This window comes from Schistocerca gregaria, chromosome 2 (assembly GCF_023897955.1).
Source record: "Schistocerca gregaria isolate iqSchGreg1 chromosome 2, iqSchGreg1.2, whole genome shotgun sequence".
Taxonomy (NCBI): domain Eukaryota; kingdom Metazoa; phylum Arthropoda; class Insecta; order Orthoptera; family Acrididae; genus Schistocerca; species Schistocerca gregaria.
In genome coordinates, this window is record NC_064921.1 from 772,112,264 (window position 1) to 772,138,230 (window position 25,967).

Consider the following 25,967-nt stretch of genomic DNA (forward strand, 5'->3'; position numbering starts at 1 on the left):
AGATGCTGACTACAATTGCCTGAAATCCGTTTTATTGATTCCTAAATGCGCGCAGGGGAAATGGACCGATTAATGGAAGTCGTGAATTCCCTTCAGGAAGCCCTCTTCCGTTCTTTGATCACTCACCTTCATGTGCTCTCGTAGACCTGAAGACATAAAGATTGTCTGTAGTTGGACACCGTTTCAAGTTCCGAAGAGCTGTCAATTTACAGTCATCATTCCACCAAGGTACAGGCCATCGTCCAAGGAAGGTGGTTACTAGACCTCGGGGTGGACTCTGTGGCAGCCCTTTGGATCTCATGAGTGATATGGAGCACCGCCTCTTGTGCACAATCCATTTGTTCAAAAATAGCCTGTCGACTGTACTGTAACCAATTTGCCCTTTGTATCATCCATCTGCATGGTCTCCTGATGGTCACTGTCCTAGGTGGCAGACGAATCCACAATGGGAAGTGGTCACTAGAATGTAAATCTGGAGCCACTTCCCACTTAACTGAATCTGCAATAGCTGAGGAACAAAAGCAAAGATCAGTAGTTGAAAAAGACCCTGTAGCTGTGGAAAAGTGAGTCATCTGACCTGCATTCAGAAGGCAAATCCTCAGAATGGACTAGTCACTCGATCAGCCGAACCCTGGATCATGTAGCAGCTGAGCCCACAGCACATTGTGGGCATTGAAGTAGCCCACAAGAAGGAATGGGCGCGGGAGTGCCTGGAAGAGGTCTGCCAGTGCATACGCATCCAATGCCTCATGGGGGGGTGGGGAGGGGGGGCAGGTACAAAGACCACACTGTGATAGTAAACGGTGAGAGAACTTTCACAGCAATTGCTTGGACGGTTGTGGTAAGAGGGACAGGAGAGGAGTGGTATCTGACATCAAGAAAAATAGTCACTCCACCTTTAGCCTCGCCTACAGTGGTATCATCTTTCCTGTATATGTAATAGCCCCGTAATGTAGGTGTGTCTGTGACTAAGTTGTGTTTCTTGTAAGCAGATGCAGAAAGGTTTATCCTGGACCAGCAGCTGCAGTTTTTCCAAATGTGAGGGATATCCATTCAAATTCCACTGCAACACAGAATTTCCTATGGAAGCCATTGGTTAGCGATGGTGGTTCTTTCCTTTCTCCCCCGGAGGCGGTGATTTACCGGGGAGGTCAGGGGGAATGTTAGCCGGTTTCGCGTTCTCTAGTTCCTCTGATTGGGAAATCCATATCTTCAAGAGCATAGTCGCCATCCAAATGGGAGAGCGCTCGTCAAACCGAAGGCTTACCCACAACTTTCTTGGACTTAGAACTAGTTTTAGGAGGACATTTTTCTTTACTGACAGAAGGAGGAGGCTGCCTGGGTTGCTGGGGTGGCTAAGGTGGCAAGTCTACTGCTGACGGCTTCTGAGCAACATCAGTTGCAAGTGGAGCATTTCCCCCACAGGTACAGTGACAAGTGCATGTGCTGATACTTGAATCTGTGGTCTGAGTTTGTGTGAAGGCATCACATTTAGCTATTGATAGATACTGAATACAGGAAAATTAAAGAGACCTTTGGAGATAAGAGAACCACTTGTATGAACATCAAGAGCTCTGATGGAAACCCAGTTCTAAGCAAAGAAGGGAAAGCAGAAAGGTGGAAGGAGTACATAGAGGGTCTATACAAGGGCGATGTACTGGAGGACAATATTATGGAAATGGAAGAGGATGTAGATGAAGATGAAATGGGAGATACGATACTGCGTGAAGAGTTTGACAGAGCACTGAAAGACCTGAGTCGAAACAAGGCCCCCGGAGTAGACAACATTCCATTGGAACTACCTTGGGAGAGCCAGTCCTGACAAAACTCTACCACCTGGTGAGCAAGATGTATGAGACAGGCGAAATACCCTCAGACTTCAAGAATAATATAATAATTCCAATCCTAAAGAAAGCAGGTGTTGACAGATGTGACTAGTAGAAGCTGACCTCGGGGAAGATCAGTTTGGATTCCGTAGAAATACTGGAACACGTGAGGCAATACTGACCCTACGACTTATCTTAGAAGCTAGTTTAAGGAAGGGCAAACCTACGTTCCTAGCATTTGTAGACTTAGAGAAAGCTTTTGACAATGTTGACTGGAATACTCTCTTTCAAATTCTGAAGGTGGCAGGAATAAATACAGGGAGCGAAAAGATATTTACAATTTGTACAGAAACCAGATGGCAGTTATAAGAGTTGAGGGACATGAAAGGGCTGTAGTGGTTGGGAAGGGAGTGAGACAGGGTTGTAGCCTCTCACCGATGTTATTCAATCTGTGTATTGAGCAAGCAGTGTAGGAAACAAATGAAAAATTCGGAGTAGGTATTAAAGTCCATGGAGAAGAAATAAAAACCTTGAGGTTTGTTGATGACATTGTAATTCTGTCAGAGACAGCAAAGGACTTGCAAGAGCAGTTGAATGGAATGGATAGTGTCTTGAAAGGAGGATATAAGATGAACATCAACAAAAGCAAAACGAGGATAATGGAATGTAGTCGAATAAAGTCGGGTGATGCTGAGGGAATTAGATTAGGAAATGAGACACTTAAAGTAGTAAATGAGTTTTGCTATTTGGAGAGCAAAATAACTGATGATGGTTGAAGTAGAGAGGATATAAAATGTAGACTGGCGATGGCAAGGAAAGCGTTTCTGAAGAAGAGAAATTTGTTAACATCGAGTATAGATTTAAAGGTCAGGAAGTAATTTCTGAAAGTATTTGTATGTAGTGTAGCCATGTATGGAAGTGAATCATGGACGATAAATAGTTTGGACAAGAAGAGAATAGAAGCTTTCGAAATGTGGTGCTACAGAAGAATGCTGAAGATTAGATGGGTAGATCACATAACTAATGAGGAAGTATTGAATCGGATTGGGGAGAAGAGAAGTTTGTGGCACAACTTGACCAGAAGAAGGGATCAGTTGGTAGGACATGTTCTGAGGCATCAAGGGATCACCAATTTAGTATTGGAGGGCAGCGTGGAGGGTAAATATCATAGAGGGAGACCAAGAGATGACTACACTAAGCAGATTCAGAAGGATGTAGGTTGCAGTAGGTACTGGGAATCGAAGAAGCTAGCACAGGATAGAGTTGCATGGAGAGTTGCATCAAACCAGTCTCAGGAGTGAAGACCACAACAACAACAACAACAACAACAACAACAACAATGGGGCTAGGAACAAACGGGTGAACTTTAAGGCGGACATTGCCGGCAAGGATACGTTCCGGTAATTCGGGAGTACTAAACATTAGAATAAACGTCGATTTTTCCAGCTTGCCATTGACTCTCCTCATATAATTCTGCACCTCCGTGACGCCCACATTCTTCCACTCTTCATGCAACTCCGCGGGGTCCATCTCCATTATATCAGAGCAGGTAACCACGCCCTTACTATAGTTAAGAGTGTTATGCAATTCAGCCTCGACTGGGCAGTCACCTAAGGACTTACATACCAGAAGCTTTGATATTTGGGTGGAATTAGCAGTTTCAACCAACAGTGTTCCATTACGTAGTCGTTTGACACTTTTCAGAGACCCAGCAATACCTTCCAATGCCTTGTTACTGTAGAAAGGGGGCATCATCTTAAAGCTTCCCCCATTTCGCTTGATTACAGTGAAAGTGTTATGGCACACTAATGCCGTGTTACTATTGCTCAGAGACTCCTTTTTGGGAGGACTGACCAACCAAGCTCTCATTGAGGAGTGGGTGTAGGTGTTGCCAGACAGTACACCCATCCTGTCAAGAGTAGTAGTTTCATGAGACAGTTCCATAAGGATCCCATGAAATGCTAGGGAAACAACTGTCAACCCAGGCCTGAGCAAGTCTGATTCAACTGGGGTGCGGCAGATGCCCCACAGGTTGCTCGCTAAAGACTGTTTCACCTCAACAGCCATCCACCTCCTCAGCATATAGCACACATTGAGGTTGAGGTTTTTTTAAAAAAATAGAGGTGGGTACCTTCCTCGCAGTCCAGGCGGTGAAGCCAAGACCCCGTTTTCCGAAACGCGCAATATTCCACCACTGCTCCACACGGTTGTCGTTGAAGTGTGACCAGAGCTTACGGTGACAGAGGACTGGTGGCGCTTACTAGTCCCCAGCTCAGGAACCTCGGGATCACCAAGCCCGTACTCAACAAACAAATGCTGAGTCCCTGAGGGGAACGGCTAAGGAGTTGCCTGGACTTAAATAACCAGAAAAGACTACAGTTAACCATACACTTGAGGGTCCTTCTTACACTGCTTGTTAAGGCGACACTCAATTACTGGGACATGTGCGGTCCTTGCCTAGTTTGAAGACAGGTATCAGAATTCTCTCTGTCCACGAGTTGGGAAAGTTACGTGTCTGTCATGTAAGATCAAAACATTTGAAGAGGATTTCCTTTGACACTGCTGGTGAATGTTAAAGCACGCAGTATCACGAACCTCAAGGCAGGGCACATTCCATCTCCAACATAGAGAGAGGGCACCTGAAAGACTCAGAATTGTGAGCTCTTGGGTCCAACTTGTCCCTCTCTGCAGTCGCACAGTAGTGGTAAAACGATGGATCCTGGCTGGCAGCATCAGTAGTCACTTCAAAATGTTTTGGCACCATCTGAGCAATATCTCCAGGCATTGTCTGTTTAGCACTTATGCTATTAGTAAACGGCTGTGTTCACCAGAAATCATCCTGATGGTTTCCGATACTTTTGCAGAACAAGTGGAATGGTTGATGGAGCCCAGGAACACTTGCCATGAACTTTTCTTGCTTTTGTTAACTATGTGTCGGCCTTGGTTCTTGCAATTTGGAAGGCTGTAAGGTTGGCTGCTGTTTGGCAGCATTTAAAGAGCCACACGCCTGTCCCAGACTGTTGAACGACGCTCATCAGTCCACCAAGGTACAGGTCGCCCTCCTAAGATGATCTGAAGACTTTGGGATGGATAAGTCAGCAGCATGATGTATCTCTAACATAATGTGGTCCACCCATTCATGGATGCTGTCATATTGTTCAAACACAGCCAGTTAGCTGAACAGCATCCAGTTAGCCCTGCCATTTTGTTGGCTTCTGTCAAGCAATCCCCCATCTAGTAGGTGAATGCAGAATGGAAAGTAATCGCTGGAATGAAGTTAGTCCCTGACTTCCCACTGAACAGAGGCTGAAAGAGCTGGACAGCGAAATGAGAGGTTGGTTGCTTAGAATGACTGCAGCGCCACAGAAATGAGTGAGAGTGCCTGCGCTGTGAATGCATAGCTTATGAGACATCATGAGTCTCTCCAAAACCTCACTCTGAGGGCAAGTAGAGATCAAACTACACTTCTTTGATAGTCACTGAGGTCTCCCAGTAGAAGAAATGGTCAGATGGTCAGGGAGTTGTTCTGTAAGAGCATTTAGAGTCTCAGAGTCTATCTCATAGTGTGGAGGTATACATTGTGAACAAACCGTGACTGTCTAACGGATATAACTGCAACTGCAAACACTTGCAGATCAGTAGTTAGCGCGAGAGCAGTGGAGTGGTGAACATTATTGACCAACACAGCGACTCCTCCTTTGGTCCTTTCCCCAGTCATGTCATCCTTGTGACAGAATGTACAGTCACTTATGATAGTAGAATGAGGCACCTTAAAACGTGTTTCCTGCGAACACAAGAACAGGGCTGTTCCTGTGCAAGCAGTTTTAGTTCCTCCAGATGCATCATGAATTCATTAATGTTCCACTGTAAGACTGGAGCAATCTACCTTTGGCGTAGCAGCACTTTCATCCCAACTTGTTGCCATGGAGTGGAGCCCACAATGAGTGCTGGCTCAGTCTTGGAGACAGATGATTGCCCCAGTATGACACTGAGGTCCATCGTATCTAAAGATGAATTGAGAGACATCACTGGGATGACAACTTCGATATCATTGTACTGCTTACTTACCAACTGCATCTGAAGTGATCATTTTGCCTTGGGTGGACTTTGGAGTCACAACCACAGCTGTGCTTGTGACTGCACTGGATGGCTTTCCAGACTGAACCTTAGGAGGAGATTGGAACTCCACAACGTCGGCAAACATGGCTTTTCTGAAGTTTGGTGGAGGGGGGGATGACAGCTTTGAAATAACTGCAGCAGCAGAAGTGTGTGGACAAACGCAGGTTTTAGTGTTGACACTAGCAACCTCCTTTGTTTAACAAAATTGGCTTTCTGTAATGGCTGTCTAGCAATTGAAGCAAAGAAGGTAGCCATCATTGGAGGCAGCATGGCTTTATATATCTTAGCCTCATTATATGGAATGTATTTTGTAGTCTTAAGCTCTTGTATCTTCTGTTCTTCCAGATACATGCTGCAGTCCTGACTCCAGACAGGGTGAGCCCCAGAGCAATTCAAACACTTCAATGGAGATGAACATGGGACACTCTCGAGTGGCCTTGCCACATTTGCCACAAATAGTTTCTCCGTGACACCCAAGAGTAGGATGCCCAAGGCATTAGCATTTGAAACAGCACACTTGGTTGGGGACTTAAGGCCTCATGCTTAGCAAAGGAAACGTGCCTTAACAGGCTGAGCAAGTTTCGTGCTTTTAAGCATCAGGGTAGAGGCATCCCCATCCACCCTCTTCATAATATTCTGCGCATCAAATTCACCTTCTGAGGCCCACTCATATTTCAGTTTCTCATTGGGAATGTCCACTAGACCCCTGCATGTCACAACCCCTTTGGTGTAATTCAAGATGGTGTGAAGCTTAGTATCGATGGCATATTTCCCAAGGCACTGTGCTTTCAAAAGATTCTTATCTTGTTGGTAACTAGATGTTTCCACCAGCAATGTCCCATTGCACAATCACTTAACTAGCAATGGCTCCTAACCTTTTTTAAATATAGAAAGGCGAAACTTTCTCAAAGCAGCCCTCTTTCCTTTTTACTATTAAAAATGCATTGACTGCCAGCGTGTGTTTTATTACAAGGCCAAAACTTTTAGACTTTACTCCTGGGTCAGGAGGACTGGCCACATGGGCCCTATTATCATATTGGATGTTAGTACCTACCAGCATGCCCACTCTTTCCTCTGGGAGAAGGATGAGAAGGAGCAGGAGGAGAATTTCGAGGGTTCCATCTTAGTCCCATGAGCAGCCAGGGAAATAAAAATCCATCTGGACGGAGCACCACATGCCTAGGGAAGCCTTATACAACTGAGATGCAGCAGGATCTCCATAGGCTGCCTGCTAACAACTGTTCCACCTCAACAGCCATACATCTCATCAGCATGTAGCACACCTTGAGGCTGAGTGGATTTTTCTATCATCCTTGGGTTCCGGGCAATCAAGGCAAGATCCCTATTACCTGACACAACTTTCCACTGCCACACTGTACAGAGGATGCTGAAGCATCCCCAGAGCTTACAGTGATGGGACTGGTGGGGCTTACCAGTCCCCAGCTCAGGAACCCTGGGGCTGCCAAGCCCATACCCGACAAATGAATTCTAAGTCTGAGGACAGATCCCACAGTGAATTCTGTAATAGCAGAAGTAGACTGATGTTAGGGATCCAGCAGGTTCCCACCAACGTACAGTAACAGAAGTAATAATTGTGAGTTTGAGGTAGATACAGCTTGGTGTGGTGATAATTTGTTAAAGATGTAGACAAAATATCACACTCCCAGCATCCTTCCTATAAACAGAAAGTGATGCAATGTCCAGACTAGCATAGCATGAAGTGATTTCTCACATAAATTGTAAGTGTTTTCTATTATACATAAGACTTCTAACATTTCCAGTAGATTTCTAAATTATGACAGTAGATGTCTCCATATATGGGAGTGATATGTGACATGTTCCCATGTCTGTAATTGCTTTGTGGGGTTGTGGGACTTTATTTGCTACTTTATACTCTCCCATAGTATTTCTACATCGTTTTCTGATGAATGTTAATGGGATTTTTTCAACAAGGACACTTGTGCAGGAGGTGTTTGATATGCATCTATAAGTGTGGTATAGACATTTCATGTTTCCACAGGAGTTCTAACTCATTTTTGAATGTTCATTTCAGAAGGAGTCTGGTGTTGTGACTTACAGTGAACTCCACATGACATATTCTTCCAGATTTCTATGAGGATCCGAAATCATAAGTTTAAAAAATCTCATAAATTGTGGCTGAAGAGCTAACATCCAGTAAAGTTCTCGATGTGTTCAGACAAAACAAATTTGATGAGTATGATAGCAAAGTGTTTGCCCTCTAACCAATGAAACTTGACACCCTACATGCAATTCTAAGGGTACTTGAGCAGCAAGCCTTGTCTGATCCCAGGGGATGTGTAAAACGACCATGGATGAAAAGTTGTATTGGTGGTGGTGGTGGTGGTGGTGGTGGTGGTGGCGGTGGTGGGGGATTCTACAACCTGCTAGGTGTACGACATTGAAATGTGTGTGACTACAGTCAGGCTTGGAAATATTTGATTTTTTTTTTCCTTTTTTTTCTTCAGGTGACTGTCAACACAATATACAATCAGGTTGTGTCTGAACATTGGTGCTGTGCCTTACAGCTGTTGAATGTTATCAACGTTTTCTGCTTACTTATGGCAGTAAGTATCGTTTTATGAGGTTTTCATGTCAGCAATGGGGTACACTTTTATGGTTAAATAGCAAGTATGACATGAAGTTGTCACAATAGATATTCTTCCACTGTAAAAATGGTCTATGACAGAAACTGGTTGTGAATAAATCTACTTTAAAATACCACAGTGTGTATCATGCATTTCTCCAGATATATTCCTAATAACTGTCGAAATTAAGAGCTTTCAAGTTTGTGAGTAGTTTGGTTTTATAAAGACTGTTCTGAAATACAGGGTGCAACAGAACTGACTAAGCAGTTTTAAAGGAGCAAAGTAAATCTGGATGTACAAAGGAAAAATGTTTTTATTTTCTAATTAGTACAATATACCATTTTACATTCATTTAGTTTTGAAAATAATGTCCTCAAGATGGCAGCAGTTAGCATCAATACATTGTTGTAGACAATACCTGAAGTTCTGAGTGTCTTTTGCACACATATCGCGGGGTATAGCATTCACTCTGGTAGGGTATGAGGGCGGATTTTGAAAAACCCTTCCTTCAGATGTCCCCAAAGAAAATAGTCACAAATCTTCAAATCTGGTGACCGTGCAGTCCACCCGACATCACCCGTCAAAGAGCTGAGGCATCCCGGAAAAATTTCTCTCAAAACATTAAATGAAATCCGAGCTGTGTGAGCAGTAGCTCTATCCTGTTGGAACCACAAGTCCCCCCACTCCATGTTCTTCAACAATCTCGTCCATTCTGGATTGCAGAAAATTTTGCAATATTGAAACATAACGTTTGGAATTCACTGTCACAGTCACTCCTTCCTCCTAAAAAAAAGTAAGGGCCCCGCCAAATTGTGATATTGCACACCACACTGTCACTTTAGGAGAATGTTGCAGTCTTCCATGAAAAATTAGTGGGTTATTTACAGCCCAGCACCGAAAATTTTGCTCATTCATGCACCCACTAAGATGAAAATGTGCCTCGTCACTAATGAAGAACACTGCATTCGGAGGGATCTGAGCAAGAATTTGCACATACAGACTTTGGTGGTTGGTGTAGTCTGCTGGGCGTAATCTTTGAGCAATCATTATTTTGAAAGGATGGAACTTCAAATCGCAGAATCCTTCTGAAACTGCTGTCTGAAATCCCTAATGCAACAGCATGTCGTCGAGCCGAATGTTTCGGCGATTGTTGAACTACCGTTCTCATCCGCTGCACATTTTCTAGAGTTCTGATGGATCTGTGACGGCCGTGTGTATCTATTCTTAGTATGCTACGAGTTTCCTCCAACTGCTGATCCCAAGACTGAATTGTTTTTGCATTAGGAACGGCACTGTTGCTTGGTATGTTGAACTGTCGCCGAAAAGCTCGTTGTGTAGCGATCACAGATCCGTTGTTTTCATAATAAGTGTCAACAGCAAAACCACGATGTGCACAGGTCCAGACCATGTTGGCTACTTGAATGGGGTCAACGACTGAACAAAGGCTGACCATGTGCAACTGCCTACTCAAACCACAGCCTCAGCGGTAATCGATAGAAACCCCTCAGCCAGTTCTGCCGCACCCTGCATTTCTGACAAAGTTTGGACTTTGAATATTTAAATGAAGCGCGAATATGGCGGCAAAATTGACAAATCTGTGTGCTGCACAGTGGTATTTACGTAATACTTTACACCATACATCCACATGTTGCAGAAAAACTGTAACAATTTGTCCCCAAACTGTAATAAAACAACAACAGAGTTAAAGTTGTCCTATGACACAAGCGACCAGAAAGTGCCTGCTCTTCCTGAAAGAACAATTCAGCTCAAAAATTAAAATATGGACAAGTGAAAGACAGATGAACTACACTAGTTGTCTGTGGGATGAGCGCTGCCCCTGAAAACTGTCACACCATTCTGCATATTGCATCTGGATGCACAAGTGTATATCGGGCATTGAATTTTGTCAGATATGGCATCCAAATACAACGCAATGCAGTACATAGAGTGGACACTGCATCTGAGGTATGCACCACACACCAGATAGTCTGCGTATGGTGTTCAGAATACCACACCACACAGTGTATAATCTGGTGGTACACCGGGTACTGCATCTCCATACATAAGGGTACTAATAGCAGAGGGGGTTGTAGCCCTCATTCTACATACAAGTCGTATGGTTCACCTGACCATACTTTTATTTTTCAGCCGATCTATTCTTGCAGTGAGTGCAGGCAGTTTGTGATTATTTGTCTCATGGGACAACTTTAAATCTGTGATGGTTCGATGTATCAAAATGTCCTGCCCTAAAGTTTTAATACCTCTCGACATTTGGGATGAAGCAAAGATGAATCCTGACATCCTTGTTACAGAGACTAGTAGCATAAATTATATTTAAAACATCTCATTCCTTAGCACGATAATTTACATGTGCTTATGTTTATTACAGAACTGATTAGGGACAATATTATGGTGGCTAAAATCTCTGATCAAATGGATTTTCAAAATGATCATTACAATATATTTGGAACCTTTATTCTCCAAAGAATACTGCATCACAGCTAGTGAATACACATGCTGCAAGTAATCTAGACCTCATATTATAACATGCTTACACTGGGATGTCCTGTGCATTTTTTGTTAAGCTCTTGAACAACTGTGATTCTTGAGTTTCTCCCGGCGTATTTGATAATCAAAATATCCACGGGTGTACTGCCGGTCTATAGTGTCCAACGGGCACAATATTTTGGCGATCAAACATGTCACCATCATCAGGTGAACTGACGGACTGGGCTCCTGTGAATGTGCCGGCACGGAGATCCGTACGCTATGGCTGCCCAGAGGGAACTAGGTTTGATCGCAGCGGCGGCCGATTTAAATACCCTCCGCCCGCGGCGCGCTCCCTCCCCCCCGCCGTCCGCGCCCCGCGCCATGGTAGCGCGGTGGAACAGATTGCGACGGCGTCTGAGATGACGTCGGTGTGATGGCTCTGTCCGCCGTGGTCGTCACAACTATACGTTTGCTCGATTTACTCTTGATTAAACCGATTGCCGGTTCCCAAGCCTTGCTAAGATTATAGCCACAGTCACGGTTTATGACGTCGTCATTGGTGCAAAATTCGATGGCCTCTCTAACAACGCTGTCCCAGTATCTCTACGTCTGTACCAGAATCCTCGTGCGGTCATACTCCATAGCGTGATTTTCCGACAAACAATGTTCAGCGACCGCCGACTTGCTCGGATACATCAGTCGAGTGTGCCTCTGGTGTTCACGGCATCGATCCTCGACGGTACGCATCGTCTGACCAATATACAACTTGCCACATTGACACGGAATCTGGTACACGCCGGCCTTCCTCAAACCGAGGTCATCTTTGGCGCTCCCCACCAGTGCACGAGTTTTATTCGGAGGACAAAATACAGTTCAGACCCGGTGTTTCTTCAGAATGCGGGCGATTTTCCCCGAGAGTGAGCCTGTGTATGGAACAAATGCAGTGTCTACCTCCTCCCTCGTGACTTCATCCATCTCAACAGGTTGTGCAGCAGTGGTTGGGCGGAGAGCATGTTGGATCTGCCACTCTGAGTACCCATTTTTTTAGAAATACAGTTCTCAGATGTTCCAATTCCTGGGGTAGACTCTCTGCGTCAGAGGTAGTGCGCGCCCTATGTACTAGAGTTTTAAGTACCCCATTCCTCTGTGAAGGATGGTGGCAGCTGTCTGCGTGCAAATACAGATCAGTGTGTGTTGTCTTCCGATACACCCCATGACCTAGGGTGCCGTCAGCCCTTCTCCTGACCAAGACGTCAAGGAAAGGCAATTTACCCTCCGTTTCAGTCTCCATAGTGAATTTGATGTTTGGGTGTATGGAGTTTAGATGTGTAAGGAAGTCAAGGAGTTTATCCATACCATGTGGCCAGATGACGAACGTGTCGTCCACGTAACGGAAAAAGCAAGTAGGTTTCCATTCAGATGACGACAGGGCTTCCTCCTCGAAGTTCTCCATGTACAAATTCGCTACCACCGGTGAGAGTGGGCTACCCATGGCGACTCCCTCCGTTTGTTCGTAGTATTCTCCATTAAAAAGAAAATATGTGAAAGTCAAGACATGCCTAAAAAGTTCAGTGGTATTTTCGTCAAACTTCTGAATAATCAATTCTAGCTACTCTCGCAGGGGTACCCTCGTAAACAAGGAAACGACGTCAAAACTCACCATGATATCTGACTCACAAACTTTCAAAATTACAGTAGTTACAATTTTCAACAACAGATGGCGCTGCAAGTGATGTGAAAGATATAGAAGACAACGCAGTCTGTGGATGCGCCATTCTGTACGTCGTCTTTCTGCTGTAAGCGTGTGCTGTTCACAACGTGCAAGTGTGCTGTGGACAACATGGTTTATTCCTTAGAACAGAGGATTTTTCTGGTGTTGGAATTCCACCGTCTAGAACACAGTGTTGTTGCAACAAGATGAAGTTTTCAACGGAGGTTTAATGTAACCAAAGGACCGAAAAGCGATACAACATAGGATCTGTTTGAAAAATTTCAACGGACTGGGAACGTGACGAATGAACGTGCTGGAAAGGTAGGGCGACCGCGTACGGCAACCACAGAGGGCAACGCTCAGCTAGTGCAGCAGGTGATCCAACAGCGGCTCGGGTTTCCGTTCGCCGTGTTGCAGCTGCGGGCCAAATGACTCCAACGTCCACGTATCGTCTCATGCGCCAGAGTTTACACCTCTATCCATACAAAATTCAAACGCGGCAACCCCTATGCGCCGCTACCATTGCTGCACGAGAGACATTCGCTAACGATATAGTGCACTGGATTGATGACGGCGATATGCATGTGGGCAGCATTTGGTTTACTGACGAAGCTTATTTTTACCTGGACGGCTTCGTCAATAAACAGAACTGGCGCATATGGGGAACCAAAAAGCCCCATGTTGCAGTCCCATCATCCCTGCATCCTCAAAAAGTACTGGTCTGGGCCGCCATTTCTTCCAAAGGAATCATTGGCCCATTTTTCAGATCTGAAACGATTACTGCATCACGCTATCTGGACATTCTTCGTGAATTTGGGTAATTTCATTCAGAGACTACGCCATATTATTGTTACACATGGAGGATATGAGGAAAATATCGTACTATAGAGTTTCCCAGACCACAGCGCCATCTGTTGTTGACAATTGTAACTACTGTAATTTCGAAAGTTTGTCTGCCTGAAAATATACTGTTGTCCCAAGCATATTGCAACAAACGGGGTATTTCTATCGCTGCTCGTTTAGTTTGTATTGCCGTTTCAAATATACCGGTCATTTTTGAAACACACTGTATATCTTGTTTCTTACCTATATGAGGTCCCTTGAGCCATTTGAAATATCATATGTTGGAGTAAGATTCTTGACCTACAATTTGTGAAGTGTTAGTTGTCCTTCTCACATATGTAGAAAGCGGGTATGTTATCTAGTATAACTGCCTGTGTGGACCAAAATGTTGCACCCTGACCTGTCTTTTTGTAGTACTTGTAGCCTGTACTGAATGCAAATGTCTGCTGTCACCTCCTGATGCAACATCATTGCATAGTTCAACATATGATGTGTATACATCCTAATCTATATAGGAGTAGCTCGGCTTCAATACAGCACATATAGGGCTAGTCATGGTCTTTGGTTACTAAGCAAAACCAAGAAAAACTCAGAAAAGTTTGCTTCTTTTACAAGGTCTGTTCAAAAAATTCTGGAACATTCATCATTTCATGCCAATGGTGTGTTGGAGCAAAATGCGGATGGCATCTGTGCACATGTCGGTGTTTTGTGTGTAACTGCCAGAAGTTCCACTGTTGTATGGCTGTTAAGTTATTGTTCACTGATGTAATGGGTAGAACAATGTTGCACAGATTGCGAATTCCAAGATGGCAGCATTACAGGAGAAACGTATCTGCATTAAATTTTGTGTGCAACCCAAGAAAAACTTTACAGACATGCACCAAATTATGCCAGAAGCCAATAGCAATAAGTGCTTTAGCCATACTTGTCTTATGAATGGTTCAAACATTTTAAAAATGATTGGACGGAAGTTAAAGACAACTCGTTCACGATACCCTTTGACATCTACCGAGGATGCTCATCAACACGTCAACGAAATTGTGCTTGCCAATCGAACACTGACTGTCCAAAGTATTGCATAAAAATGTAGCTTTTCACCTGGATCATGTCATAAAATCCTAACACAGCATTTTGGAACGCATTGTGTTGCTGCCAAGTTCTTCCCACAGCTCAATCTGTGACGAGCTTTTGGATCATGCAAATGATAATGATATGTTCCTTAAGAGAATCGTAACTGGTGATGAGACGTGGGTCTACGGTTATGCAAGGTTTAGTCTTCACAATGGATTGGGAAAGGTTCTCCAAGACCAAAAAAGGCTTGTCAGGTCAGGTCAAATGTCAAAACCATACTGATACTTTTTGTTTTTGCTTTGAAGGATTAGTTCATCTCCAATTCGTACCACAGGGACAAACTGTAACAGACGGCACTTCACACGATCCAGCAAGAGGTGTACCTAGACTGCTTCCGGAAGAGGAATCTGCATTGGCAATAGGGTACACTGCTTCCATAGGAGGAATCAGCATTGGGAACAGTGTATCAATTGAAGAGGAGAGTATTTCAAAGGAGACCATGCACAATAAGTACAAGGAAAGCGTAGAAAAATTTTGCGGGCAAAATTCCGGAATTTTTGGGACAGATCTCTTATCCCATGTTGCTATGTCTGGGACCATTTCACATATGTGACAGTGGATTCAGAATGGCATCACAAACATAAGCTACGCACTGTAATGAAAAAACAGTGTGAACTGGACCACAGCTATTGATAGTTTCTGTTTAATCATTTATTCAATCCAAGCACTTTGTAATTTGATAAAACATTTTGTTAGTTCCATGTTGATATTGTCGTATGTGGTGGCACTGATACTCCCTTTCATCTGATAAATACCATTTTGAGTGGCTGCCCTAGGTACTGCCTACACTGATGTTGACCCCTAACACAAGGTCGAGTGTAGCAATTTATTTTTGCCTGAGTTGTTAACCATTCTTAACTTTCAAAGAAGCACCATGAGTAGTGAATTTTGAGTAAAAGTTGTCTAATTCTTCACTAGTGTTGTTCCAAAACCCATAGCATCTCTCATTTCACCAGCTTTCGATGGCCCTTAACAATTACATTCTTTCACTGAAAAGTTCTGTAGTTAGTAGCAAAACACTTAGGTAATGAAATTTGGGTAGTAACCATACGGTAAAATACTCCCCTCTTTGCATGCTAGCATTTGCCAAAACCTCTAACTGATATCTCAAACCATTTAGGAAGTATGTGGAATGATGTGGATATGTCATCTTGGCTTTATCGCTGGAGTAGCGCAATCACAGGCGTGTGTTACGTCAGATCAGTTTTCGTAAGATTGGTGACAGATAGAGACCTCCACCCAAGTCTAAAGAAAATTTCAATATGTTAGCTAAATTTCATACATAGCAACATATTATGTAATATGTGCCAAATGCAAAATCATAGTGACCCCTATTTTGCATTGAAAACTTTTTTAAATTTCACGCAGTGCCTTACTTCCACGTAAATATCACAATAACTATGACCTTTAACGAAATGATGAGATCATCATCACAAACCTGGCACATAAAGCTACAGGTAAAGCAAAAATACTTTTTTTTTTTTACCAAAAAGTTTCTGTACAATCATTTGGTAAGGACTGCAGGGTGTGCGCCTCGATTCTGTCATTGCCAACTGGCCAAAGGTGGCAGACACTTGTTGGTCTCCCATTCCGAGCAAATGAGTGAACTCACATAGCACCCTGGATGAAAATTGGATGGATCAGTTGGTAGGACATGTTCTGAGGCATCAAAGGATCACCAATTTAGTATTGGAGGACAGCATGGAGGGTAAAAATCGTAGAGGGAGCAAGAGATGAATACACTAAGCAGATTCAGAAGGATGTAGGTTGCAGTAGGCACTGGAAGATGAAGAAGCTTGCACAGGATAGAGGAGAATGGAAAGCTGCATCAAACCAGTCTCTGGACTGACGACCACAACACAAGAGCAACAACGCAAGTGTTAGGTTGCTAGTGTTACACTCATGAAAATATGCAGTAACTTCGTGGGACTCAACTTGTTCACGATCTTAAGCAGGTGAGTTGTTTAATTCTTTACAGTAGCTACACGTTGTCAGATGCATTCTTCTTCATTCTTTTGCAGCAATAACAACTTACGTCAGTATGGTACTTGATGTTCAATGGGTTTGTGGGAAGGTACACCTTAAGCGTAAGATTTCCAATATCCTGCTGCTTAAGAGTTGATGCAGCAATGAGTCAACACTATACTTACCTCACATGATGGCCGGGATGTTGAGGGACCACTTTGCACCACAGTCAGTGAAGACTTGACTGAAAGACACACTACATCTGTGTCTTCCGCTGGGGCACAATCTGACGTGGGTTCTTGTGTTACACAGGCCTCTCCCGGGGATGATGTGTGAGCCACAGGCTCCGACTGTCTTGAGGCACTCCTCCCTGACTCCTCTTGTTGAACTGCAGTACCACTTGCAGACAAACGCAGTACTGTACTGCTCGATGGTGACTGTTCTGTAGCTCCAATTGCATGAATACTGTCAATACCCTGAACATTGTCTGATCTGTGTGACAGTGATGACACCTCAGTTATATGTCCATTAAAGGGGTCTGACTGTTGTAGAGGCACCTGAACCACTGGGAAAACTGTTGCACTACTCATATCACTAATGTCATGTGGTGTCCGCACACGCAATCTGGCTACCATAGGTTCTGCATTACCACTGCTTTCTTGGCCATTCCTCGTTCTTCTTGCTGAATGGAAATATTCATCCTCAGTACCAATGGCCACACTACGCATTGGGGGCATGTTGGTTGCCTGATATCCATTGCCGCTCAGCTGCTGAAAGACAAAAGACTATGTCAAATATCCAAATATATATTCTCTAAAAATGGTTTGGTAATGTACACTATCTGGTGAAAAGTATGTGAACACTTATTAGTAAACATTTATATGGGGTGTTCTTATCACTCACATTTAATGGTGGATTGATTCTGTTAGGGACGCCTTCATTGAGGTGCCTGAATATATGTAGAGGAATGGCATTCCTTCTCAAGAGCTGAAACCACAAAGGGTATGTGACCCTACGGTTGATAACAAAGTTGATGTTCCAACTCATCCCAAAGATATGCCATTGACCTCACGTCAGGACTTCAGGTAGGTCAGTTCATTTCAGGAATGACATTTTCCAAAAACCATTGCCTCACAGACACTGCTTTATGACAGGGTGCACAGTCATGCTGATAAAATCAATCATCATCTCCAACTATTCCTTTATTGTGCACAGTACAAAATGCTATAAAATGTGTTCTTACCTTTTCGCATGTAGTGTTTTCTTAGACACAATAAAGGAATCACACACTATCTACAAAAACCGACAGTGTATTGTAATATCACCTCCTCCATACTTCACTGTTGGCGCTACACATAATGGCATATAATGTTTTCCATACATTGGCAAAACCTAAACCATTCCAACAGATTGCCACATGGTATAGTGTGATTCATCACTCCAAATCACTTATTTCCAGTCATTTAATGTCCAGTGGTATCACTCTATACACCACTTCAAGCGTTGCTTAGTAGTGGCTACAGAAATAAGTGGCTTATGAACAGCTGCTGAATTTTTGTACCCCATTCTTATCAACTTTGTACACATTGTGCTAGCTCGACTACTGGAAGTACTAGTGATTTCTTCTGCTGATTTTAGGTGATATTTTACAATCACCCTTTGCATTGCTCATCAATCCTTGTCTGTCATCACACGAGGTCTGACAGGTCTTCAGGTCTTGGTTTAGCTGTGATTGTTACTTGGTGTTTCCACTTCACAATCGTATCACAAACAGTCTACTTGGACAGCAGGGTTGCAATGTTCCTGATGGACTTCTTACCCACATGGGTATCCCATGTTTGAAGTCACTGAGCTCTTTGTATCAACCCATTCTGCTGTTACTGCACCTTTACTGACAAAACAATAATCCCTGCCTCCTTTTATACTGGCATATTTGCCTCTTGTGATATCTAGCTGTAAATTTCACCTGCCGCAGGTGTGTCCAGATACCTTTGATCAGATAGCATAGTTGGGATGCATAAAAAAACTATGAAAGGTATGCAAATATTAGATGTCAGGGGATTTTTATAATGAAATGTTAAATTACTATACATGCATATACACACTTCTACTTCTACAGCTTCAGTTTTATTCTGCAAACTACCTTACCGCAATAGGTCCTCTCTAATTCCATTTACAAATTGTGCATAGACAGAATTATTGCTAATAAGCTTCTGTGAATTTCGAACTCATTTCTCTAATATTTAGTATCATGGTAATTTTGTAAGGTGTGTGTGTGTGTGGGGGGGGGGGGGGGGGAGTGTAACATAGCTTCACCCTGCTTGAAACATACCAGATTTTGAAAGTAGTCTCTAGTCTCCCAATGACACATAATGCTGTGTCATTTACATTGAATAAGCACCTCTGTGACACACTAGCACTGATTAAATGATGGGTGACAACACATCCACAGCTCTTTCTCAATACAGTCTACGTCATCAATCTCAGCCAATAAGCATTCCAGACAGATGAACAACACAGTGGAAGAGTGCCGCATAAGACTTCCGCTGTGAGTTGTAATGACGTAGTACATTCAAGACATGAACACACATTAACCATACACACATTGAAGAGATGAAGGCACAACATAATTTTCTTTCTTTGATTTATCAATTTGCTAAATAATTCAGTTTTTAAGTATCTCAATGTATACACAAATGTAGTGCCATCAGGTAGTGGTCAAGGGAACTACTTGTGTAGAGGCTTTTATATTATTTTCTGTGCAATGTTGTAAATTTATTACTTTTATGATATATTTTCTTAAAGGCTCAAATAACATGCAAACAACAGAATGTATAGTAAGAAACAAAATATACATATAAACAATTCTGTTAATGTCTCAAAGAAAACTGCACTGGTTATTTGAGGTTATTTGTTGATACAAGAGATGAGCAGTAGTAGTGTGTAGTGGAAAGTGAGCGTTGCAGTATGCATAAATACAGCTGTGTACACTTGCAGTGCTTTGAGAAAGTACATGACTCAGCACATACATAATGGCAATCTAGCAACATGTCAGCATAATAAATCTATCACAATGGATTATTTAACAAGAAAGCACCACTGAGATCCTGAGGAAGAATGTTAGAAAAAGACAATATGGCACTAAATTCATAATGTCTACTGTAATACACATATCAGCTAAGTTAAAGACCATTGTGTTAAATGTAGCTTCTCAATAACTCTTTTCGAATTTTTTTATATCAACTCACTGAAAGTCTGTTCAATGGAACTTCCCCTTTTTTTGTTGATCATGTTTCCTACAACCTACGATCATAAAACCACAGTAGTCATTACTTGAAACAGGAAGATAAATTTGAATCAGTAACTGTATTTGGCACTAAAGTTCTTTGAAAATCTTTAATGAAATTTCTAGTCTTATAATAACTGCACAGTATGATTTACGTTAATCCCAAAGCTGTTTTAGATTAGATCAATTTACTTTCATTCCAATTTATCTACAGTGAGTTGGTCCTCCGGGATGTAGAACCTATCAGAGAAACAATAATACATGACAAATATTTACAACCAAAACAAATAGCTAATGTACCTTCCACAGTTCCCAAGCGCAATGATCGTCTTTTTTTATGAGCATTATATGAAAGGGTCATTTTACAACAAACATTTACTAAGATTGCACCAATTCACTGAATTTAAAATTTAATAAAAATGTTCCTTCATTTATAATGTGGTAAACATATAATAGAACAACTACAATACTTACTTACAATGAACCAATGAACACTTACTGCAGAAGTTAGAGTGTACTTTTCACACACACACACACACACACACACACACACACACACACACACACACACAAAAACAAACTGGTTCTACTGGGAAATTCATCAGTGGAGTAGAAGGAGTTGGCCACCAATAAATCCTTTGGGCTTCTCTTAAACTGAATTTCATTGGTTGTTAAGCTTTTAATGGCTGCTGGCAAGTTATTGAAACTGTGTGTTCCTGAATAATGCACACCTTTTTGTACAAGAGTAAGTGACTTTAAATCCTTGCGAAGATTACTCATTTCTAATACTGATTCCATGAACTGAGCTGTTGGTTTGAAAAAGTGATAATTTGTAATGACAAACTTCATTAAGGAATAAATATATTGGGAAGAAGTAGTTAGTATATCTAGTTCTCTAAACAGGCCTCTTCAGGATGTTCCTGAGTTGCGCATGATTAACAACATCCGAATGGGTGTGTGCCTGTTTACTTTTTATTATCATTCCATATTGTTCTTTCGTAGTTCAGTTCTATAAGATGATATCTCATTGACAATGCCTACATTAAATTTCCACTTATTGCCAATGTTTTATTAGTTTTTAATGTGAATTTCACAATGATGTATGTAGAAGTACAATACAATGACCATGTGGACATAACCTTTTTTGTTGTAACATGGTATTGGATACATGGGGACTTCACTACTTATGACATAAAATATTACATAAATAAGCATCTTTGACACACTAGCCCACTCATTTCACTATGAGCAATTGTACTGTGCACACGTGTTTCTGTTGTACATACGTTTTCAGTAGTAAAGTGTGTGTTAACTGCATTTATTAGTATTCTGTGAGCATTCTGAACGAACTCACTCCGAACAGGCCTTCGAAGACTCAATGATACTGACTGACCGCCATGCCGTCATCCTCAGCCACTGGATGTGGGTATGGAGAGGCATGTGGACAGCACCCCACTCTCCATACCTTTGTCAGTTTTCGTGACTGGAGCTGTTACTTCCCAGTCAAATAGCTCATTTGGCCTCACAAGGGCTCAGTCCACTCTGCATGACCCCATTAAAATCACTACAGTGGTGATCCTTCAATGAATAGCAGCAGCTACAATTTTAACACATGTACTTCGGCACATTGTGTTCGCTTTGACAATGGAGCCATTCCAAGATTACACGCTTTTTGAACTATATGAACAAAATGGTGACTTTCAAAATGACTCGTATAACATTTTCTTCCATCTGAGCTAGTCTACGATTAGTGAAACAGGGAAGTGACATTCTGCTATGGCATCGCAGCCACATTGTATAATTTTTACCCTGAATATGTGTGCACAAAAAGTATAAAATTTTAGGGATATCAATGATACCTGAGTTGCAACAATAAATGTAATCTCTAAATGGAAAAGTACCATCAAAGAACAAGTTAATTTTATGCAGAGATTTGAATAGTGACTCCCTATCTGAACCAAAATATGAAACGGAACTAGAGAGCTTACTTATAATGTATGGTTTACCTAACACAATTAAGAACTATACGAGAATAAGTATGAATGCTCAAACTGCCATTGATTACATAATTACAAACATTCAGTCTGGCAAATATAATTGCCTTATGGAAGAAACATCAGATCACAACTCAAAGACAGTAATATTAAAAGAAGTAGGGAAATTAGATTCACTCAGCTATACTTATCTAATAGTGTTAATGATAAATATAACAGTTTCCTAGATACATATTTAAAAATAATTGAAGAGTGTTTGCCAACCAAAACTAAACTAATAAAGAAAAAGTGAAGAAATCTGCCATCGCTAACAAAAGGTCTATTAGTATCGTGTCAAAGTTGAAACTACTTCATGCAATTTGGAAAGCTCCAGATAGATCTATTTATTTTGTTGAATATTATAGAGCCTATAAAAAGATTTACAATAAAACTTTAATAACTGTAAAAAAACTGTGTAATGGAAATGTTATTACACAAGCTCCCAACAAAGTCAGAAGTACTTGGAAGATGATAAACAGAGAAACAGGAAAGTCATCAGGAAATAAAAGCTTAAGCCTAAAAATCAATATTGTTGTAACAGAAGACCCAATAATCATTAGCAACACTTTCAACCAATATTTTACAAGCATCTTCAACAACTTACACAGGGTAACAATAGTGATTCTCTGCAAGCCCAAAAACTAGTTGAGAATAAACAAAAGTCACCCAGTAACTCATGTTACCTGTATCCGGCAACTGAACAAGAGATAAGAAAAATAATAGAGAAACTAAAAAGAAAAGCATCCACAGACATAAATGGCCTGTCAAATAAAATTTTGAAGCTAACTACCTGGGAAATTTGCTAAACCCCTCTGTCACTTAGTCAACTCATGTCTCGAAAAAGGAATCTGCGCACAGAGTACTACCACTATTCAAAAAAGGTGATCACATGTTCCCAGATAATTACAGACCAGTTAGCCTTCTTCCTATTTTGTCAAAGATCCTATAAAGAATAATATTTGTTGGGTTAATGGCATATTTTGATAAAAAAAACTGTCAGTTTGTGTGGTCCACTGATATTGACCGGGCCAAATATCTCACGAAATAAGCGTCAAACGAAAAAACTACAAAGAACGAAACTTGTCTAGCTTGAAGGGGAAAACCAGATGGCGCTATGGTTGGCCGGCTAGATGGCGCTGCCAAAGGTCAAACGGATATCAACTGCGTTTTTTAAAATAGAAACATCCATTTTTATTGCATATTCATGCAGTACGTCAAGAAATACGAATGTTTTAGTTAACCACTTTTTTCGCTGTAATAGTCACAAACATATGGCTCACAATTTTTGACGAACAGTTGGTAACAGGTAAGTTTTTTAAATTAAAATGCAGAACGTAGGTACGTTTGAACATTTTATTTCGGTTGTTCCAATGTGATACATGTACCTTTGTGAACTTATTTCTCAGAACTCGCGCTGTTAAAGCGTGATTACCTTAAATACCACAGTAATGCAATAAATGCTCAAAATGATGTCCGTCAACCTCAATGCATTTGGCAATACGTGTAATGACATTCCTCTCAACAGCGAGTAGTTCGCCTTCCGTTATGTTCGCACACGCATTGACAATGCGCTGACGCATGTTGTCAGGCGTTGTCGGTGGATCACAGTAGCAAATATCCTTCAACTTTCCCCACAGAAAGAAATCCCGGGACGTCAGTTCCGGTGAACGTGCGGGCCATGGTATGATGCTTCGACGACCAGTCCACCTGTCATGAATTATGCTATTCAATACCGCTTCAACCACATGCGAGCTATGTGCCGGACATCCATCATGTTGGAAGTACATCGCCATTCTGTCATGCAGTGAAACATCTTGTAGTAACATCGGTAGAACATTACGTAGGAAATCAGCATACACTGCACCATTCAGTCCGCAGCTTGTGGTTTTGCGGTAGCGTTCTCGCTTCCCGTGCCCGGGTTCGATTCCCGGCGGGGTCAGGGATTTTCTCTGTGCCGTGATGACTGAGTGTTGTGTGATGTCCTTAGGTTAGTTAGGTTTAATTAGTTCTAAGTTTTAGGGAACTGATGACCATAGATGTGAAGTCCCATAGTGCTCAGAGCCATTTGAACCATTTGCACCATTCAGATTGCCATCAACAAAATAGGGACCAATTATCCTTCCTCCCATAACGCCCGCGAAGGTCCCTGATGTTCCACTTGTCGCAGCCATCGTGGATTTTCCGTTGCCCATTAGTGCATATTATGCCGGTTTACGTTACCGCTGTCGGTGAATGACGCTTCGTCGCTGAATAGAACGCGTGCAAATCGTCCGGTAACTTCTCTTGTGCCCAGTGGCAGAAATGTACACGACGTTAGAAGTCGTCGCCATGCAATTCCTGGTGCATAGAAATATGGTACGGATGCAACCGATGTTGATGTACCATTCTCAATACCGACGTTTTTGAGATTACCGATTGTCGCGCAATTTGTCTACTACTGATGTGCGGGTCAGCCGCGACAGCAGCTAAAACACCTACTTGGGCATCAGCATTTGTAGCAGGTCGTGGTTGACGTTTCACATGTGGCTGAACACTTCCTGTTTCCTTAAATCACGTAACTATCCGGCGAACGGTCCGGACACTTAGATGATGTCGTCCAGGATACCGAGCAGCATACATAGCACACGCCCGTTGGGCATTTTGATCACAATCGCCATACATCAACATGATATCGACGTTTTCCGCAATTGGCAAACGGTCAATTTTAACACGGGTAATGTATCACGAAGCAAATACCGTCCGCACTGGGGGAGTGTTACGTGTTACCATGTACTTATACGTTTGTGACTATTACAGCGCCATCTGTCACAAAGCGAAAAAAGTGGTCCAACCAAAACATTCATATTTCTTTACGTATTACACGAATATGTAATAAAAATGGGGGTTCCTATTAAAAAAAACCGCAATTGATATCCGTTTGACCTATGGCAGCGCCATCTAGCGGGCCAACCATAGCGCCATTTGGTTCCCCCCCTTCAAGCTAGACGAGTTTCGTTCTTTGTAGTTTTTTTTAAATGGTTGATTCAAATGGCTCTGAGCACTATGCGACTTAACTTTTGAGGTCATCAGTCGCCTAGAACTTAGAACTAATTAAACCTAACTAACCTAAGGACATCACACACATCCATGCCCGAGGCAGGATTCGAAACTGCGACCGTAGCGGTCACGCGGTTCCAGACTGAAGCGCCTAGAACCGCACGGCCACACCGGCCGGCGTAGTTTTTTTCGTTTGATGCTTATTTCGAGATATATTTGGCCCAGTCACTATCAATGGACCACCCTGTATAGTTTTCACACTTCACTAGTGTTGCCAGTGAAAGATACAGACAGATACAGACAAAGTAATACGGTAAAGATAAACTAATTTGCCTGTGAAAGACAAGACACGTCATATTAGATAAATAACTTGTGTTACGCGAAATACCTGTGGAACAGCAGGAAATCATGCTCAGAGATAATCTAAATACGCAACTGATAACTGTACATAGTAATCGAAGTTTCAAGAATATTCATTAGTCAAGACTTCGTACACATTCAGCTAAACTTGAGTGTTATTTATGTTTGTATTTTTTATGTATGTGCCTTTTAGTATGTGACTGTGTGCTGTACATGAAAATACGGTACTAAACCAGAATATGAACTAAATAATTTAAGCACTTAAATGTAATGAGGCTAGAACTGTCAGTGTAGTTACTTTTTGCTGAAGTTGACAGAATAGGGAAAGTGTACAGCAATTCTTTTCAGTAATATTAAATGAAGGATGACTGTGTAAATACCTTAATTCAAACGCAGGGGGCTCAGGTCATCGAGCTCCATAACTTTGTAGTTAACTTGTGTGCATTTAATTTTTGCCGCTTCTACGAGTATCTAAAATATGTTGCCAAGAACGCTAACGAAATTCTGAAAAATTTCATATTCATGCAATATTTTATGAAACAATGTCCAATTTTTTTATAA

The 25,967-nt window shown here is 42.0% G+C and overlaps 1 protein-coding gene across 2 annotated transcripts in view; it reads right to left on the reverse strand.

Annotated features, from left to right (window-relative positions):
• LOC126335003 (nascent polypeptide-associated complex subunit alpha, muscle-specific form-like) overlaps positions 1-25,967 on the reverse strand; it is a 299,464-nt gene that overhangs the window by 139,707 nt on the left and 133,790 nt on the right. Inside the window, exon 3 of one of the 2 annotated variants that reach the window (XM_049997830.1) lies at positions 16,877-17,461. In XM_049997830.1, coding sequence (XP_049853787.1) covers positions 16,877-17,461 — 585 coding nt within the window. The remainder of the gene's footprint in view (positions 1-16,876; positions 17,462-25,967) is intronic. The other variant, XM_049997831.1, reaches the window with a different exon arrangement.